The sequence below is a fragment of the Euleptes europaea genome, chromosome 5 (assembly GCF_029931775.1).
Source record: "Euleptes europaea isolate rEulEur1 chromosome 5, rEulEur1.hap1, whole genome shotgun sequence".
In the NCBI taxonomy this organism is placed as follows: domain Eukaryota; kingdom Metazoa; phylum Chordata; class Lepidosauria; order Squamata; family Sphaerodactylidae; genus Euleptes; species Euleptes europaea.
This window is the reverse complement of record NC_079316.1, coordinates 80,185,609-80,203,103: the sequence shown is the minus strand read 5'-3', so window position 1 is coordinate 80,203,103 and position 17,495 is coordinate 80,185,609. Positions and strand designations below refer to the sequence as shown.

The 17,495-nt window shown below is 44.4% G+C and overlaps 1 protein-coding gene across 6 annotated transcripts in view; it reads left to right on the top strand.

Annotated features, from left to right (window-relative positions):
• CPEB3 (cytoplasmic polyadenylation element binding protein 3) overlaps positions 1 to 17,495 on the top strand; it is a 91,754-nt gene that overhangs the window by 53,866 nt on the left and 20,393 nt on the right. For all 6 annotated transcript variants that reach the window (XM_056850098.1, XM_056850096.1, XM_056850095.1 and 3 more), the window contains 3 exons: positions 5,816 to 5,983; positions 6,424 to 6,513; positions 17,122 to 17,240. In XM_056850098.1, coding sequence (XP_056706076.1) covers positions 5,816 to 5,983; positions 6,424 to 6,513; positions 17,122 to 17,240 — 377 coding nt within the window. The remainder of the gene's footprint in view (positions 1 to 5,815; positions 5,984 to 6,423; positions 6,514 to 17,121; positions 17,241 to 17,495) is intronic.

The following is a 17,495-nucleotide window of genomic DNA, read 5'->3' as shown; positions in this document are numbered from 1 at the left end:
AAAGCTGGTTAACAATGGTTAAAATTGATTACCCATATAATTAGAATTAAGGGTGGAGAAAATTAATGGCAGCAGGGAAGGTGCTGTGTGATTCTGTTGCCCGTGTGAAAGTAAATAAGGGATCAGGGCAAAAAGTTGCATTTGGGGCTACTGTGTTAAATTCTTTTTTTTAAAAACGCAAGACCATCTGCTTCTGGAATATCAGTGCAGAAAATATCTATTAAGAGTAGGGAGCACATTAGCAGCTGGTGCCAGTGGAGTAGAAAAAGGTGGATAGAGCTAATTGGTGAATCACAGAAAATTTTCCTAATTGGCTGGCCTTTTCTCACAGTCTCAAGGCAGTAGATTCCTCATCCTCTGTGCTGTTTTTATATGTCCCATAGTCATAGTCTAGGGGAAAGAAGCAGCCACTGCCCACCTTGCATGCTGAAAAGGAGCCTCTAGGAGGCAGAGAGCCAGGAGAGCTGCTGATCAGGATTAGGTGATGGCCAAGCAGTATGGGATCAGGCTTGGGCCAAGGCGGTGGCTCTGATTCTTTCTGGAATGGTGGGGCTCTACTGTTTCTCTGCCCCCTTTCTCCTTCTAATCATTTGTTTGAAAATTAACATGTTACATCTTTAATTAGAGTTGTGAAGGCAAGTTAATTGCAGACCCAGCACTGCTGTCAAGGGAATAGTGCCTGACTAATCAGGGCAATTTGGAGATTCTGTGCACAGGAGTACAAACCCACTAATTAATTATTTGAAAACACAGATGAAGAAGTGGGGGACTTGTGGAGGGCATCTTATTTTCCCCTCTTCCGCTGTTTCCTCTTTCCCTTCTTTAGAAGCCCCCATAGCCTCTTACCTTTTCCTGCTTCTTTCTCTCCTTCTCAGCCACCAACCAACCTACTTCCTCCTGCCCGTCCCTGCCTTCATCTTTCCCTCCTTCTCTCCCTCTGGTGTCCTCTACCTAGGAAAACTATGATCAGGTTGCGCGCTGCTAGCTGCCAGGCCCAGTTGTGTGGTGGAGTATCCGCAAGGACTGGCAAGGGGTACCTCACATCCCTGTACCACCCTCCCCACAATATTTCCCCTTTCCCTCCATCTGGCAACCCCCCATATCCTCGTCTGTCCCTTCTTCTTTCCCACCCACTAACCAACCTACCTTCTATCTTTGTCTGTGTTTATTATTTACTTCATTTATACATCACCGTTTCCCACAATGTTGGACCCAAAGCAGCTTGCTTACATCATTCTCTTCCATTTTATTTTCACAACAACCCTGTGAGCTAGGTTAGGCTGAGAATGTATGGCTGAGACCAGATTCCATGGCAGAGTAGGGATGTGAAACTGGGTCTCTCAGATTCTACCCTGAAACTCTAACCACTACACCACACTGGCTTTCATGTGGTGACGGCTGTTGAGCTGTAGCGAGCAGCCAGGCCTGGGTGAGTCGTGGAACTTGCGTGGTATCAGGTTGCCTGGTGACTGCTGCAGGGCCTGGCCCTGATTCCCCTTGAAAGGCCAAAGCAATCCTGGGAAGGGCTCTGCCCCCTCCCCCAATCTTTTACTGCCAAAACTAACTGGCAGTACTATTGTGGTTGCCTAGCAATGGCCACAGAAGGCATTAGCTTTTGTAAGCTGCAGGTGCTGCTTCTATTATTTTGTTGCAGTTGTGTTCGTTTTTTAAACCTCAGTTTTTGTTTTCAAATTTTTCTGCAAACCTGTGTTTTCTCTCAAGTTTGCAGAAAGATCTATCTTGTCTGTTCATTGCTCCAGTCTTTGGATTTAAGTTTCTACAGGTTTGGCCATATTGAGAATTGCATATATTGATATGCCTACATGTCTTCAGTAATGTCTTAATGGCAGGGTTTACCTTTCTTCTAATTCTTCCAAAGATGACCCAGCTTAACAGGATAGATGTTGCATCTTTGGCCTTGTACCTGCCAGTGTGGGAAAAGCACATGGCTTAGTACAGTACAGGTCTGATTTGTGTTGGTGTATATGGCACTGACCTACAGAGAACTGAGACCAGATGTAGACTTATACTGCTTTCCAGTCATGAATGCTGGGTCAGGATACGCTTAGATTATGTTTATGGATGTGTCTCATTTAATACCTACGTAATTATTACTTGTCATTGTAATAGTGAGGAGGGACATCTCTCCTACGACAGGTATGTCAACTGCTGCTGTAGGTTCTGCCCTCCTAATTAATCACTTCTGTGGTATGTAGTTTAACAGGACACTTACAAGTCAAAAGCATGAAACAAATGCTAAAAGCATGCATGAACCATGTGTCTCTTTCATCAACAGGCTCATTAGTAACCAGGCTTTAGGCTTGTGAAAGTGACCCTGCCTGTAAATACCAGCTAAAGACACCGCTGATATTTTACGAAAGGAGTGCTTGATAGGGCTGTCAAAAAAAAAAATTCGGTACAGTTCGGATTCGGCCGAATTTGGCCCTTGTGGGTTCGGTACGTGCCGAAGTCCGAACTCCCCCACTTCGGATCCGTTCAATTCGGCGGGAATTCAAAGTTCGGAAAAAAAATTCGGCCGAATAAAGCCATTAAAAACACAACCGCGCCTTTCCGCGGCTCTGGGGGGGGTATTTTTGGGCTTAGAGGTCCCAAACTTTCAGCAGAGCTTCAAAGGACGTATATTGAAAGACTCCCCAAGTTTTGTAAAGATTGGGTCAGGGGGGGCTGAGATATGGGCCCTGAAAGGGGTCCCCCCCCACCCTTAATGTGTATCTCTCCGCAGAGCTTGCCGCCCACGCACAAAGCTCCCGGCCCGACAAACAGCTGATGAGAGCAAGGGGCAGGTGCTAAGAACTTTGCAAAGCAACACAACTGAAAAGCAACACCTTTGCAAACATGCAAAGGGCGGGGCAGGTGTGAAGAATTTTGCAAAACAATACAACTGCAAAGCAACACAAGCACGCAATGCAACACCTTTGCAACAGTGCAAAGCAACACCTGACACCTGGGAGTTTGCATACCATGGAAAGGGACAGAGGCAGCTAGCTATGCATAATGAGCAGGAGGGGGTGGAATTTCTCCTTTTGCACTGGACTTGGGACCAGGCAGATGCATTCTTTAAGTCACCATTTGAAAACCAGTTTTGAGCAAGCATCAAAATAACCTAACTGATTTTATGAATGAGGAAAAACCTGAAGAATAAAAATGAAGCCCCCCCCCTCAAACCAGGGAGAGAGAGACTGGAGGGGGAACACACACCCCAGGCAGAACCAGCAAAAGCCCCCTTTGGCTTCCCCCCCCCACCCACAGAAACTGCTCCCTCCCCACACACACACACAGACTCTGCTTCCCCCCCCACACACACACAGAAAAGAAAAATTATAGATTAAAGCCCCCAAAGGGGTCTTACTGTGGCTGTCTTCTGTTCCAGCAGGAGGGGCTGGGAGGCTGGGTAATCCAATATGATTCCATTTGTATCCAATATAAGATCCATATGTATGCATCTCTCGAGGGTGATCCATTCATCCCAATAGGGAAAAGGGGAAAGCCCATATCTCGGGGGCCCCTGACCCAATGTTTACAAAACTTGGGTGGTCTCTTAAAAAGCCTTGACTGAAGCTCCGCTGAAAGTCTGGGGTCGGCACACCCAAAAATGCGCCCCCTGCAGCCACGGAAAGAGAAAAGGGGGGAGCCGATATTTCAGCCCCCACTGAACCCATCTTTACAAAACTTGGGTGGTCTCTTAAGAGGGATTCTCTGAAGCTATGATAAAAGGTTGGGGGCTGCACCCCCAAAAAAGCGCCCCCTGTAGCCACGAAAATGGAAAAGGGGGGAGAGGAAAAAGGGGTGGAGCCCATATCTCGGGGGCCCCTGGCCCAATGTTTACAAAACTTGGGGGGTATCTTAAGAAGCCTAGTCTGATGCTCCGCTGAAAGTTTGGGGTCGGCACACCCAAAAATGCGCCCTCTGCAGCCATGGAAAGAAAAAGGGGGGGAGCCCATATCTCGGGGGCCCCTGACCCAATGTTTACAAAACTTGGGTGGTCTCTTAAGAAAACCTGTCTGAATATCCCCTGAAAGTTTGGGGTCGGTACCCCAAAAAATGCGCCCCCTGCAGCCACGGAAAGGAGCGAATGTGCACAAGCACCCCCTCACACACACATGAGGATTTCCCTCTCTCTCTCTCTTTCCCCGGCCGGCCGCACATCAGCTGATTCCTTCAGTACTCAATCCTGACTGATTGGCCAGAAGAAGACCCAGCTTGGCCACCGATTGGGCGGGGGAGGAGAATGCTGCTTACTGAAGGTTTTGCTGCTTACTGACGGCCCCGAATTGGCCGAATTTATTCGCGAACTCCCGAACTCGCTGAATTCGGCCCCCCCGGTTGCCCGCCGGTTTTGAGTTCGGTTCCTCCCGAACTAAAAACCGCCGAATCAAGGGAAATTCGGCTGATTTTCAGTTCGGGCCGAACCGAATTGACAGCCCTAGTGCTTGAGCGGGTAGTTTGTCCAGTTCTGAAAATTGTCGTCGAATTCTGCAATATAGAAGTTATGGATTAGTAGCTCAAGTATAATTTTCCAGTGTAGCATTCTTACTATTGTGTGTTTACTTACTGTTCAGGATCATAACTACATCTTTAATTTTTGTCATAATATGTACAAAGTTATTATGACCAGAGAACATCAGTCTCTGTGTGTGTAGGATTAGATCAAACAGATTTATGTATGCATGAACGCTTCTCTGTGTACCTTTACTTTCCTCCCTTTCTGTTTGAAATCTAGAATGTTTTAGTTAAAAATATTCAGTCTTTATGTGTAACATAGATTTCATTTTAATTATTACAAAAATGTAACAAACCATTTGTATTTCAGCGTAGGTGCTGATTTGTGCTGATCAGTTTTCCCCACTTCATTATTTGTCCACTAATTCCAGTGTTTATGTACTCATTTTCCATGCCTTTCTTATGTAACTAGTACATATTTGTGCAGTGGTACAGTTCAGACATAACACGGTCTAATTTAACTGTGCCAAGTGTGATTGGCTGGATGCTTTCCATTCCAGTTACAGTGATTGATCAGGACCTGTCAAACCAGGATCTGAAGTCTTGGTTTGAAGTTGCTTTATTAACCATAGCTAGTCTTCACCATGGTTTGCACGATGCGCAGATGCAAGCATCCTGGGCTTGTTTCCTAGCACTGTCTTCCATGGCTACAGAATGAAAGCAATGAATCCCTCACTTGTCACAGGGGAAACCAGGATTTGACTAATCATCTGTAAGGTGAATCCTGGCTTCATAAACAATTACATCAAACCATTAAAATAAACCATGGTTTTGCATTATGTCCAAACTGAGCCAAAATACCCAGTTTAAGTGACAATACCGTAGAGATTTACAATATTAACCTTTCCAGAATACTGAAAGCAGCTCCACAAAATGTCATAAAATTAAAAGCTAACATTTTCTGAAGTTCCCACTTTCCGCCTTACAAATGAGCTATTAGTGTGATTGAACATTTTTTCCAGGTGAGAGTGATTAGGCAATTGGTTTGATTAATAGTACTTCGGTATAGAACATTATTCCTCTAGGGACTGGAAATCAGATGTTGAGAACTTTTCGAATTTGTTGTAAAAGACTTTGGAATGCATTGCTAAAGATACCCAGGGCTTTATACTATGCTCTGACTTACTCATTGGACTAACGTAACATCAATCCAAGGAAGACTAAGATTCTAAGAACATATTGAATGGGAAACTTGGATCATAGTCCCTTAAGCAATCTTGAGTTGCTAACTGAATGTATCATTCCAGAATAATAAAATGTTGTGGTTTCTAAGTTGCTACAAAATCTGTTTCAGGTCGCTCTTCACTTTTCCCTTTTGAAGATGGCTTCTTAGATGACAGTCATGGTGACCAGTCTTTATCTTCAGGTCTCAGCTCTCCAACTCGTTGTCAGAATGGTGAAAGAGTGGAACGCTATTCTAGAAAGGTGTTTGTTGGGGGTCTGCCCCCTGACATTGATGAAGGTACTGTGAAACAGTGATGCTGACGGGGGGAAGAGGGAATTCTCTACTAAAAGCAGCAAGTGGACTAGCAGAAGAGGCAAAGGCGATTTTGCTTGCTTTTTGTTCCGTGCAGCAGCCAGTACTGTGCAACTTTTCATCCATGTGGGTTACCCATCACTCTGCCTAGTCTTTGAGGTTCCTAGAGGGCCGCTAGGTGGAGGGGAGAAGTAGGCGGGGGGGAAATGAGCCTCTTTTGCTGGTACACTCTGCACTCAAGATTTTTAGCTTTATAGGTTAATAACCAGTATCTTCAACTACATCTGGTGGGTCACTTCTTGTTTGTTAGGATTAAAAGTATGTCCTAAATCTGAAAAGGATGACAGCTCTGAAGGAAGGCTGTTTGTTTGCTTGTTTTAATGTTTTCCTTTTGATTTTTAATTTGAAGTTGTTTGTTTTTATAGATGAAATCACTGCCAGCTTTCGTAGGTTTGGACCTCTTGTAGTGGACTGGCCTCATAAAGCTGAAAGCAAATCGTACTTTCCACCTAAAGGTAATTAGCTTAAATCTTCTGGATCAGAAAGTTCTCTGTGTGTGTGTCTCGTTTTCGTGAATGACAAACCTAAATACCCGAAACATGCTTCCATTTAGTTAGTGCTGAATGTAGATAAAACATACAGCCCAAAGAAGGCCGTTTTTTAATAGGACATTTTCCAGCAATTGGTTTAAGTGTCATACCTTCGTTTGCATAATAATGTTTTCATCCCTTTTGCTACATAGATGCTTCACTCTTGATTTAATGGGATTGAGTAGTGGTGGACTTTTTTTGTAAACAGTCCTCCTTATTGCTAACTTGTGCATGCAGTGATACACTGGTTAGGTTATAATGAGGTTAAGTAATAGCTTATCATTTAAGCTATAATTTTTGGTGGTATTTCCAGGAAACTAATTTCTATTGCCTTAAGTCCCTTCTGTACTTAGATTAAACTGATGTATACATATTGGCCTAAAGGGGACTTCTCGAACAGAGGCATATTGTATAGAAACATTTTGCTCATTGAAAAGATGTTCAGTTAAAAAATAGCTGGTGTTACTTCTGTCAGTTCGACTTATTATGCTTTCTTCTGTACCCTGGTAAAGTGCTGAGCCTGTGTGAGAGGGCCGATCCTTCATTGTCTCTATTGCTGCTTGATCTTGATAAGTTTCTAGTGCATGCACAGCCCTTGAAGGACCAGCGGATGCACTGAACTGGAAGCCCAGCATATCCCAGTCATGGAAGCTAGGAATGAATACCCTATGCAGCTCACTGTGAAAGATCTTTTTTGTTGCAGTCATAGGCCATTTATGCAGGGGTATTTACTTCGCAGTCCCTGCTGAACTGCTTCAAGGCTTCCTTTGCATTATTTTACTGACCTTCAGACGTGATTTCGCTCTGGCGTCATTCTTCCCCCGCAGTTCTAGGATCCTGTTTTAGAACGAATATAAATACTGCTTGGAGGCAAAAGGAACGCAAATTCCCCCCATTTCCATGCATATCTCTTAACTTAAGGTTTCTCTCCCCATGCCCATTTTGGCTTCTCCCTCCCACATGTCTATCCCTCCCATCCAACCCCTTCCCCCAAAGCAAAGCACAAAAGAGGGAGTTAAACCATCATGAAATGTGCAGGAAGACACCGAAGAGAGGCTGCAAAGGTTGGAAGGGAGCTGTTGAAGAAATGTGGGGAGGAATACCCAGCAAAAGCACACACAGTCCTTTAAGGGCTGACCCGCCCCCTCTAAGTAAAGTGCAACAAGGCTGCATTTTCAGGGGGAGGGACTCAGAAGCTCCGTGAGTCACTGGGGATGCCTAATTAATCACTCCTGGAATTGTGGGGTGGGAGCTCTCATGCATATGATGTTTGAAAATTTGGAGCAGAAAACTGTGCAGCTAACCAAACACAAATTTCCCCTGCATAAATGACCACAGCTTGGCTAGAAATCAACACCATTTGATGTCTAAGAATCAACCCAACTATTTGATATCACCATGCTAATAGTTCTGATCACACTTACAGTGGCAGTCCCCACCTCAGAGTTCCTTTCAAACTAGTAAACAATCTGCAAGTACACAGTCTATTTTGTAATATTTCGTGTTATCTATCCCAAAGGATTTTTAGTGTGTAATACAACAAAGACTTTTTTATTTTGGTGAAGAGCATTCTCCCTGATAAGACCAATACGGATTGAGTATCCCTTACCCAGACTGCTTAGGAACAGAAGCGGTCCATATTGCAGATCTTTCCATATTTTGGAATTTTTGCATATAGATAATGAGATCTCTTGGGGATGGGGCCCAAGTCTAAACACGAAATGAATTTATGTTTTATATATACTTTATACACATAGACCCAATGTAATTTTAAACAATGCTTTTTTATAATTTTGTGTACATTGAACCATCAGTGGCGCTGCTGAGGACCTGTGAGTAATGCCTGCATGCCCGTTCAAAATGTCTGGTTTTTGGGTCAGTCCAGATATGGGATGTCTGGATAAGGGATACTCAACCTGTATAACATTTTTAACTTTCATCAAAGTATGATATGGTGGATATACAGCACGAGCATGTTGCTAAAGCACAAAGAAAGTGCATATCTCCGTGTGAATGAAATCATGAATGAGTGTGCAGAAAGTTATTTTATTTATCCAAGTGATCGAGGGGTAAAACTAGTTTCTGCTTTGACCGGGTCTGTTTTTGCTGTTCCTTTAATAAATACCTAATTGTTGCCGATCTGCGAAAGGCCTTAGCTGATACGCTGGGAAGTGTTCTGCATGAAGAGACTAAACCAGCACTGTCATGCTTATAAACATGTTCTTGAATAAGATATATTTTAGCAGAAGACAAGGGAACAGTCTCTTCCTATTTTTATCGTCGTTCTAATATGGGAAACAGCTTTCAAAGCCCCTGCCAGTTGCCCTAAATGTCTGTCTGAAAGTGCTAAACACCACTCAGTCACAACTGTTCCAGATTATTTATATCTGGCTTCTGAGCTGTCTGTCAGGGCTTTCAGCATAAACCCTGCAGCACGATTATCCTGAAATCTGTTGGTCAAATAACCTTGCAATAGGTAGCTTGCAATAGGTAATTGACAAAAACCAGCTTGCTCACATGAGAATATGCAGAAATATGCACCATCATGAAACCCTCTAGAAACAGTCTTTGTTGTGGTGTATCCTGCCTAGACACTTTTTTCTTCTCTCTCTTCCTTGGCCCTGTTTAAAATATACCCTTGCCTCTGTTTCTTAAATTTAAATTTACCTGCTATATCAGTTAGTTGAAAGCAGCAATTTTGAACATAAGCTCTTCTTTTGAGCGTTTCGTTTTCTTGTGGCTTGTGCCCATTTTATAAAAGATTGCCTCAGCTGTATCATGTGCTGTGCTGATTTTTCCATCTGTATTCTGTATATGCCAAGTCACTTCTCATCCATTCTTTCAACATGTTGGTATGGTCATGCTCCTTATATAATGGCAGGGGCACTTCTGTGAAAGACAGTTCCCAGATGCAGCTTCTGCTATTGGCCACAGCACTATGTTGCAAGAAGTTGCACCTGCTTAGCTTCTACATATCACCCAGCAGCTTAACTTACCCTTTGATAAGGAGCTGGAAATCTAACACAGACCTGGACCTTCTATGCCTCTGTCCTCTCATTTCTTCTTTCATTTTTATGCTAGTTATTGTGGGAAGCTCTTGATGTATTGCTGAATTTTTTCCACCAGAGTCTGTTATGATCCTCACCTGTATGATACAGGGGCGTTTCATGGCAGGTGTTAACATTAGGCTTGAAGCCAGATCAGACAGGCAGTCTGTTATTCAACAAGGTAGCCTAGTATATGAAAAGAATCCTCAATATATTTAGAATTCCCAGTACCAGGAATGCACATTCAAAGTTAGCTTTGCAGTGGAAATTTGTCAAAGGGGAGAGAATCTTTACAGAAGAATCCTGAATATATTGTGGGGGCCGTTCCTTTGCTTCCATAAAGGCACCCACCAGCCCCAACAGTTACATTGAAATAAATTCCAGTCCGCCTAGAACTGAGGGGGCATGAGAACTGCAAGGAATCAAGTTCTAAAGTATCTAATTTTTCTCTTGGTCTTTGCCCCCTTTCCCAGCCTACTTTGCCAGAGCTTATTGAAACTGGATCCAAAACTAAATGTTAGGCTATAGCATTTAGAAAGAGAATAACAAGATCACCTGCTTCTATCAATATCAAGTCTCCCAAATCTTGTATGTTTGCTCTGTCTTCCTATTACCTTGGTAGTGGATGATGATCTAGGATCCATTCTACTTTCCCTCTCTCCTCAGGCTGGACTTCTTTTATCAGATTGTCTTATGTGTTAGGTATGAGTTTTGATTCTTTCCCATATGTCACCGCTAACAGATTCCCTTGGAGTTACCTGTCTATTCTAACCACCATGGTGGTCATTGGTCACTTCACTGCACTTAAAGGCAGGAACAAATATACTTAATGAAATGCAACTGGTGTCTCTTTCTTTCTTCATCAGTGGAGGGAAGAAGGATGTAGAGAAGAACAGATCTGGTAAGAGTGAGAGAGACATCTTGATGGTTAACTTGCTCCCTTGTTTGCACATGCTCTTCCTCTCTAGAGTGATCCACAGTACTACATATGAACACATGAAGCAACCTTATACTGAATCTGACCCTTGGTCCAGCAAAGTCAGTATTGTCTACTCAGACTGGCAGCGGCTCTCCAGGGTCTCAGGTAGAGGTCTTTCACATCACCTACTTGCCTAGTCCCTTCAACTGGAGATGCCGGGGATTGAACCTGGGACCTTCTGCATGCCAAGCAGATGCTCTACCACTAAGCCACAGCCCCTCCCATGCATATTGTTTTATGAAACTATTGTGGATCACAGGACAACTTGGGTGTAAGAAACTGGAAGTTTTAAGTATTCAGGTCAAAGCAAAAATCTCCAAAGGTATATTAATTTTTTAATATTCCTCTTGTGTTCTAAGTTTTCAAAGCAAAAAATGGTAAAGATGCTGTGAGTGGGTGATGTAATCAGTGCACACAGTATGATTGTGTGTGTTGTCAACATTCAGACATATGGCTCCAGTCTGTAAGGCTGTTCTCTTTGCTGTGGCTCTGGGCCTTAAAAGTCTGTGCCAAATGAGACCAATTCTTCAGCTGTTTAGGGGATAGCTTTCTGTGCGTATCAAATCCCCATTGCTCCCTTTTGAGAAGGGGCTTCTACACCTCATTTTAACCACAAGTTTAAAAATGAAACTATGATGGAAGTTGGAGGGATAAAGTTGTGGCTCAGAGAAATGTGAGCCTAGACCAGTGGTGGCAAACCTATGGCACGCGTGCCAGAGGGAGCACTCAGAGCCCTCTCTGTGGGCACGCGCACCATCGCCCCAGCACAGAAAAGTAGCCCCAGCAGCAGGAGAGGCGGCGGGAGGGATCCCCCGAGCCGCCTCAGACCCCTGCCAGCAGCCCCGGCTCTTGCACCGGGCAGCCTCACTCCTCTCCTTCTTTTGGGAGCCACGAGGGGAGGGGTGGGGGGGAGAAAGTTGAGCTCCCCGGGTCCTCTCACCATTGCCGGGGCACCTGTGAGCGTCCCTCTCTCTCTCCCTCTACGGTGCAGGGCAACCTTGCTGTGGCCGCCCCCCCAGGTGCCGGGACTAGCTGGGATGGCTGGTGGTGTGTCCAGGCTCTCCTCGAGCGGGAGCGTCTGTCCCGCACGGCGTGAGCGGTGGCGAGACTGGAGCTGGCTCCAGCTGCCTGCACTGCCCCTGGCCCTGCCCTCGGAGGAGGAGTCCCGCCGGGTCAACCTCTGCCCTCGCTTCTCACTCAAAACTGCTGCTGCTTGCGCGGCCTGGCCAACTTCCCCGAGGCTGCAGTAAGTGGGCGATCCTGAGGTAACACGGCGACGTTGCCTTGCTTTCCCGCCGTCGCAGGGATTCCTCCGCTGGTACAATTGCCAAAGATAGGACTTTTTGGAGGACTTTGATTCATAGGCACTTAACACACACACACACAATTGCCAACCTCCAGTTGGGGCCTGGGAATCTCCCGGGATTACAACCGACCGCCGCTCTGCACAGATCAGTTCCCCTGGAGAAAATGGCAGCTTTGAGGGTGGACTCTATGGCCTTATACCCCACTGAAATCCCTCCCCAAACTCCGCTGTCCCCCAGATCTCCAGGAATTTCCCGGCCTGGAGTTAGCAACCGTATTCAGGTTAATTGACGTGTTGGCACTTTGCGATAAATAAGTGCGTTTTGGGTTGCAGTTTGGGCACTCGGTCTCTAAAAGGTTTGCCATCACTGGCCTAGACCCAGTGACCTGCACAGCCAGTTCCATGTGTCCGAGGCAGTTTTATCTCCACAATCAACCTGCAAGGGTAGGCTACACCAAGAGTGATGGGCTAAGATTACCTGATGTTTCATGGAAGAGCATGGCTTGAACCTGGATCGCTCCAGTCCTAGTTAAATACTCTTGCCTTAATACCACACACGCGTGCCTGTGGTAACTGAAGTCAAAAGAGTAGGCATTGCAAAGGAGCCGCCTGCTAAACTTTTCCCCCCAGGAAGTAACCCTTTTTGCTTGTCCGCAGGAGAAACACCAAATAATTTTATGGCACCTTAACTTTTTTTAAATACTTTTGCCCTTAGAACTTTCGATCAGGTACCATACCCTGAATCCCCAAGAAGGGCAGAATAGAAATTGAATAAATACACTCAGAAGTGACATCAAAAATGATGAATGTTAAAAATGAAAAGGCTTCTTCCACTCTGAATTTTTTTAAATAAAGAAAAAAGCCTTTTATTTTGTGAATTGGGCTCCAGGGAAGTTTGAGGCAGAAAAGTAATTTTTTTGTGGTATGATATATTCACCACTTAAAGTAAAAACCATGGACTAAGTGTATAATCAGAAGCAACCATAAATCCTTATTCTGCATGGAGATGGATTCTGCAGTTGTTCAGTAGTTAAGGAAATCGGTTCTACATATCCCCAGAGGTGCTGTAATTGGTAGTACTGAAAATGGGTTCCTGGGCAGAGCCCTGTTGAGTCTTGGCACAAAGGAAGTAGTAGAAGTGGAGAGTGCTTACATGTAACGAGCTTGTGTAAAAAGATGTAACAACTTGCAAGTAACAAGTTGTGTGAAAGGAGCCCTTTCAACGAAGAAAAGTGAGAAGAAACTTTAAGACTGGATTGTTGCGTGGAGCATTTGTGTTCCCTACTTGTACGTTTGCTGACTGTGGAGGTTATGGATTGGTGCTCGGTTTCTGAAGGAGGTGGTGCTGGGGTTTTCTGGATGATATGACCTTTTAGAAGGAAGAAACAGAGCCATTTTCATCTATGAAATGTGACACATATCGGACTACTTTTTTTTTTTAACTTTGTAATGTGTCTGCTCACATTTTTAAAAAGTAAAAGAAAAATCCCTACAACGTATCCACCAAGTCTGTACTATTTGTGCTTCTAAGATGAAGGTGATGAATATATTTAGTGTAAAGCCTGAATATGAAGAAGCCCCATAGTAACACGAAGAGGAAATGTCTTTTATGTGACATTTTTTGTGGTAGAAGGGCACTGCGTAGGAAACAAGCTCTGAGATGTAAAAGTATTTGTTTTCTTCATCTGCAAGAAAAGTGTTTATGAACATTTTCTTGATTAAACGAATTGGTTGGCACTGCAGCACGTTTCCACTTACATTAAAATTAGCCTGTCTAGAGAAATTCAACTTCACAGCTTAATAAGCAATATCGCTCTTCAGTAGCTACAATAAGATAAGTCTCTTCTGTTTTGTAGTTTCTTTAATACTGAAAGCCTTTGATGTCTTTTGGAAAATCAGGCACAGCAATATTTTAAATTAAAGTCTGCGGAATTTTTTTTTAAGTACTGGGTTCTTATTTTAAAAATCTGCTTCTTTGACTTTTATTTCATCATTGGGTTTAGAAGAGCAATTGTATTTGGCTTAAAAAGCATATAATTATAAGGTTACCAAATATATCTGAGCAATGATAATTTATGTTAGTAGTAACAATTCAAATAGTGGCCCTAAATGCCTTATATGTTCCTTTTCTGAAGATTTTTTTAAAAAAGAGAACACATATGCCATTTCAGTAAAATCAATCTTCCAGCACTGAAATTGGGGGAACAGCCACCCCAAAAGTACTCTAAAGCTTGAGAACAGTTTTAGTATCCCTCCTAACCTGTCACTTTGATACATCAAGCCTGAATAGCTAGAGCCATAGAACTGGACCGCTTTCTTTCCCAACCTGATCAAATATAGCAACTCAGTGTTTCTGAATCAGGGTTGCCAACCTCCAGGTACTAGCTGGCGATCTCCTGATATTACAACTGATTTCCAGCCAATAGAGATCAGTTCACCTGGAGAAAATGGCCGCTTTGGCAATTGGTCTCTATGGCATTGAAGCCCCTCCCCAAACTCCGCTCTCCTCAGGCTTTGTCCCAAAACTTCCCACCGGTGGCGAAGAGGACCTGGCAACCCTATTCTGAATGGTACCTGTTCATGGGGCAAATATTCTGCCTCTAGGCATCTTGTTATGTTGCTGAAATGCTGTTAAACAGAGTTACATTTTTTCCTGCATTGTTAAACTTGATTTGCCTTCTCTGTATTTAAATCCTCCAGTAGAAAAATCATCTTATTTTCCTTTGTCTCTCTGGGTATCTATTTGGGCCACTTCGCATAAAGTGACTTGGAGCCAAATAGTTTTCTTCTGTGAACAAAGGCTGTTCTACTAATGGAAGGTAGTGGTGAGGTTCTCTGGTTCTACCGATTCTTCCTCCAGTTTACAGACTCCCATTATGCCACAGCTCATGTCGTTCCCAAGTATCTCCAGCTTTCAGGAGGGTCCTCCAACTTTCAGGCTTCTCACAAGATATTTCACAAGTAAACCTAAAACTGGAGTGTATGCCAAATGTTTGCAAGTAAATATATCAGGGAGAGGAGACTGGGTATGGAGTCTGCTAGAGTGTAAAATTTCCCCCCTCTATTGTTAATTACCAGAGATGGCCCCTATTTTCTGGTATCTGTTTCTGGTAATTCACCTGTCTTTGGGGTATTCTTCACGGATATTTGCTGCTGTTTCGACGCCCCTTTTGCTGCCTGCCTGCCTGCCTAGAATCCTGGCACTTCTCTCCCTCCATCCCCGCACGCCTTCCCCGCCCCTCACCCGGGATGGGCCTTGGAGCTGGGCCCACACCTCCAAGCCCAGGGGGACGTCGGACGGACGGCTCCAGGGGGAGACTGGCGGGGCCACGCCATGTGCTCCTCGCGCGCTGGTGGTGGTGGTGGTGGCAGCTCAGTCTAGGTCAGCTGGACCCGTGGGGGGGTGTTCAAGGGAAGGGGCTGTTGACCCCTCTGCCCCAGAGGGGAGGGGGGATTTTTGAAAAATTGGATGGGAAAAATGTGCATCCTGAGAGTGGAAAACCCAAGGCGAAACTCCCTCCCATCACTCTTCTGAAGAGGGGCGGCCAGCCTGCTCTTATCTCCCTCCTCTCTCTCGATGCACTGTGGCCGGATCATGGCCGGCGTGCAATCCAGGGGCCTTCTTTCCTCTCCTTCCCCCGCCATGCACACTGGCTGGATCGGGGCTGGCAAGCTAGGAGCCCTCCTGTCTCTCACAATGCAATGTGGCCAGATCATGGCCGGCGCGCAATCCAGGGGCCTTCTTTCCTCTCCCCCCCCCCCTGCCATTCCCACTTTCAGCTAAACACTTCTCTGGGCACATGGATTCCCTGCCCCCCCCCCCAATCCTGTCTATCATTAAAGGGCAATGGGTTCCACACCTATAGAAAATAGAGGGAAGCTTTGAGGAAAGCGCTGCCTTGCCCCCCCCCCCCCAATTTGGAATCTGACTGTTCCAAAAGCAGAACAGAGTGAGGGTGGAAGAAAAATGGAGGGAAAATGGTGCTTGTTTTTTGCACTGGGGCTGGTGAACCGCACGAGGCAATCTGCTGGGCGGAGTTGGGGCGGAGTTGGGGGCAGGCATAAACAGTGAGCTTGTTGGAAGGAGAGGCCTCCTGCAAAAGGGACAGACCAAACCGTTGTCAAATACAGTGTGCTTTGTTCCCATGAAAAACCAAAACTACAGATAATTGACGGGGATAAATCGCGGCCATGAAAAAAACATTTCAATTGTGGGGTTTTTTAGTCCGTGGCAAAACAGAAGCAAAATCTACCGTGAAAAATGCCTTTGCCTTTTGGGGGATGCCTTGGTAGAATTTGTTAGTGGAAGCTGCCAGTATACCCATTTTTCAGATCCTTCCCCTGAATCTCTAGAAATTATATTTCTGGGTGGATCCATCTTGTCAGTAATATTTATGTAGATAAATGCATGTGCATAAATATGAATATACTAATGTAGTGGATAGCCTGGGCCTGAATGGCCGGGATGCCTGCTGAGCCAGGGGGAGATAAACTTAAACCTCTTGGTATAGTAGATAGTGCAGTAGACCCCATCGCTCTTCTTAGTAGCTCTCTGCTGATGCCTAACTACCGTGTCTACCACATCAGCCTTATATTATTTTTTTGCTGTTTTGGTTCTCATAGCTATAGTAGGAATCACTCAAGTTATTGCTCCGAAGTAAAAAAATCTGTTTATGAATTTATGCTGATGTCCCCTTATCAAGCATACAAATAATAGTTTAGGATCAGTGGGAAATGTTAGAAATTTCCCTGGGATTTTTTCCCCTGAAGTGATTTATGATCAATTTCCACAATGCTTTTCATGATTTGAAGCAACATATTACTAAGCCCAGACCTGGATGGCCCAGGCTAGCCTGATCTCGTCAGATCTCAGAAGCTAAGCAGGGTCAGCCCTGGTTAGTATTTGGATGGGAGACCACCAATGAATACCATGGTTGATATGCAGAGGAAGGCACTGGCAAACCACCTCTGTTAGTCTCTTGCCATGAAAACCCCAAAAAGGGGTCGCCATAAGTCGGCTGCAACTTGACGGCACTTTACACACACATTACTAACACATATTCTAATAGTACTGAATTGTTCTGTATTTTGCATTTTTACTGTGTATGCGTATTAAATATAAAATGTGTTTGAGCATTTTCTCCCAAGACTTTGTATTTACCTAATTTTAATTGTGTTTCTAATTTTCTTTTCCTACCAAGGGTATGCCTTTCTGCTATTCCAGGAAGAAAGTTCTGTGCAAGCTCTGATAGATGCCTGTCTGGAAGAAGATGGGAAACTTTACCTATGTGTATCAAGTCCCACCATAAAGGACAAACCAGTAAATAAACCAACATTCTGTCTTTTCCTTTGAATAGGAGACACATACTGCCTTAGCATACAAAGACCAAGGGAGCCCCACAAGCTGTTAGTAAATGTCAAAACAATTTAATATTCAAGCTGGTTCTTTCTTTGCCATTCTATAATGGAGTAATGTTCTGATCCAGCAAAATGATCCAGGTGCCAGATATATGCATATTGTCTGCTTCAGGCAGCTGTCTCATGCATTTTAATATAATTAACCTTTATGTATTCT